The sequence below is a fragment of the Calidris pugnax genome, unplaced genomic scaffold (genome assembly GCF_001431845.1).
Source record: "Calidris pugnax isolate Ruff unplaced genomic scaffold, ASM143184v1 scaffold2001, whole genome shotgun sequence".
In the NCBI taxonomy this organism is placed as follows: domain Eukaryota; kingdom Metazoa; phylum Chordata; class Aves; order Charadriiformes; family Scolopacidae; genus Calidris; species Calidris pugnax.
Genome location: NW_015092324.1, coordinates 2136 through 4547, shown reverse-complemented (window position 1 = coordinate 4547; position 2412 = coordinate 2136). Strand labels below are relative to the sequence as shown.

General features: G+C 60.7%; 1 protein-coding gene across 1 annotated transcript; it reads left to right on the top strand.

The window, feature by feature from the left end:
- Positions 1–6: 6 nt before the first annotated feature.
- On the top strand, positions 7–2234 carry LOC106900317 (plasma membrane calcium-transporting ATPase 3-like; the record flags this gene model as incomplete). Its single annotated transcript, XM_014962333.1, has 3 exons — positions 7–209; positions 1295–1508; positions 2023–2234. Coding segments are annotated over exons 1-3 (534 nt in total), but the record flags the coding sequence as incomplete, so codon positions are not given.
- Positions 2235–2412: the final 178 nt, after the last annotated feature.

The following is a 2412-nucleotide window of genomic DNA, read 5'->3' as shown; positions in this document are numbered from 1 at the left end:
CTTTTCCCCCCCCCCAGGGCATCGCGGGGACGGACGTGGCCAAGGAGGCCTCGGACATCATCCTGACGGACGACAACTTCTCCAGCATCGTGGCCGCCGTCATGTGGGGCCGCAACGTCTACGACAGCATCGCCAAGTTCCTGCAGTTCCAGCTCACCGTCAACGTGGTGGCCGTCGTGGTGGCCTTCACCGGCGCCTGCATCACCCAGGTGGGCACGGGGGGAGAGGCCCTTCGCCCCATAGGAGGTGGTGGATGAGGTCCTACACCCCATAGGAGGTGTTCTACAGCCCATGGGAGATGTTGGGAGATGTTATGCAGCCTATAGGAGATGTTGGGAGAGGTCCTACAGCCCATAGGAGATGTCCTACAGCCCATAGGAGATGTTGGATGAGGTCCTACACCCCATAGGAGATGTCCTACACCCCATAGGAGATGTTGGATGAGGTCCTACACCCCATAGGAGATGTTGGGAGAGGTCCTACAGCCCATGGGAGATGTTCTACACATTGTACGAGATGTTGGGAGAGGTCCCTCATCCCATAGGAGATGTTTTACATCCATGGGAGATGGTGGGAGAGGTTCCTCACCCCATGGGAGATGTTCTACAGCCCATGGGAGATGTTGGGAGATGTTCTACAGCCCATAGGAGGTGGTGGGAGAGGTCCTACAGCCCATGGGAGATGTTGGGAGAGGTTCTTCACTCCGTGAAAGGTCGTGGGAGGGGTTCTTCACCCCACAGGAGATGTTGGGAGAGGTCCTACAGCCCATAGGAGATGTTGGGAGATGTTCTACAGCCCATAGGAGATGTTGGGAGAGGTTCCTCACCCCATGGGAGATGTTCTACAGCCCATGGGAGATGTTGGGAGAGGTCCTACAGCCCATGGGAGATGTTCTACAGCCCATAGGAGATGTTGGGAGAGGTTCCTCACCCCATGGGAGATGTTTTATATCCATGGGAGATGTTGGGAGAGGTCCTACACCCCATGGGAGATGTTGGATGAGGTCCTACAGCCCATAGGAGATGTTCTACAGCCCATAGGAGATGGTGGGAGAGGTCCTACAGCCCATAGGAGATGTTGGGAGAGGTCCCTCACCCCACAGGAGATGTTGGGAGAGGTCCCTCACCCCATAGGAGGTGGTGGGAGATGTTCTACAGCCCATAGGACATGTTGGGAGAGGTCCCTCACCCCACAGGAGATGTCCTACACCCCATGGGAGATGTTGGGTGGTGTCCCTCCCCCCGTGGCCATGTCCCCAAGGCGTGTCCTCCCCCCCCCACCCTCTCCCCCTCAGGACTCCCCCCTGAAGGCCGTGCAGATGCTGTGGGTCAACCTCATCATGGACACCTTGGCCTCCCTGGCGCTGGCCACCGAGCCCCCCACGGAGGCCCTGCTCCTGCGCAAGCCCTACGGCCGCGACCAGCCCCTCATCTCCCGCACCATGCTGAGGAACATCCTGGGCCACGCCGCCTACCAGCTCCTCGTCATCTTCACCCTCCTCTTCGTCGGTGAGGCCACCCCCGCCCCACGGGAGACGTTGGGTGGTGTCCCTCACCCCATAGCTACGTCCCCAAGGTGGCCCCATCCCACGGGAGGTGGCCCTCGCCCCATGGGAGATGTTGGTTGATGTTCTTCACCCCATGGGAGATGTTGGAAGAGGTCCTACACCCCATGGGAGATGTCATACACCCTACAGGAGATGTTAGGTGGTGTCCCTCACCCCATAGTTACATCCCCATGGTGTCCCCGTCCCACAGGAGGAGTCCCTCACCCCACGGGAGACGTTGGGTGGTGTCCCTCACCCATGGCTACATCCCCATGGTGTCCCCATCCCATGGGAGGTGTCCCCCACCCCACAGGAGATGTTGGTTGATGTCCCTCACCCCACGGGAGATGTTGGTTGATGTTCCTCACCCCATGGCCATGTTCCTAAGATGTTCCTCTCCCACGGGAGGTGTCCCTCACCCCACGGCAGACGTTGGGTGGTGTCCCCCCCCCCACGGTGACGTGTCCCCCCCCCAGGGGAGCTGCTGCTGGACATCGACAGCGGGCGGCAGGCCCCCCTGCACGCCCCCCCCTCGGAGCACTACACCATCATCTTCAACACCTTCGTCATGATGCAGATCTTCAACGAGGTCAACGCCCGCAAGGTCCACGGCGAGAGGAACGTCTTCCAGGGCGTCTTCGCCAACCCCGTCTTCTGCACCATCGTCCTCGGCACCTTCGCCGTCCAGGTGGGGACCCCCAAAACCAGGGGGGGCACCCCAAAACCATGGGGGGGGCACCTCAACCCATGGGGGGGGCACCCAACGTGTGGTGGGACCCATGGGGACATCTTGATTTGGGGAGAACGTGGGGACCTTGTTGTCCCAGGGACCTTGGCCACATGGGGGGGGACACGGGGGGGACCCC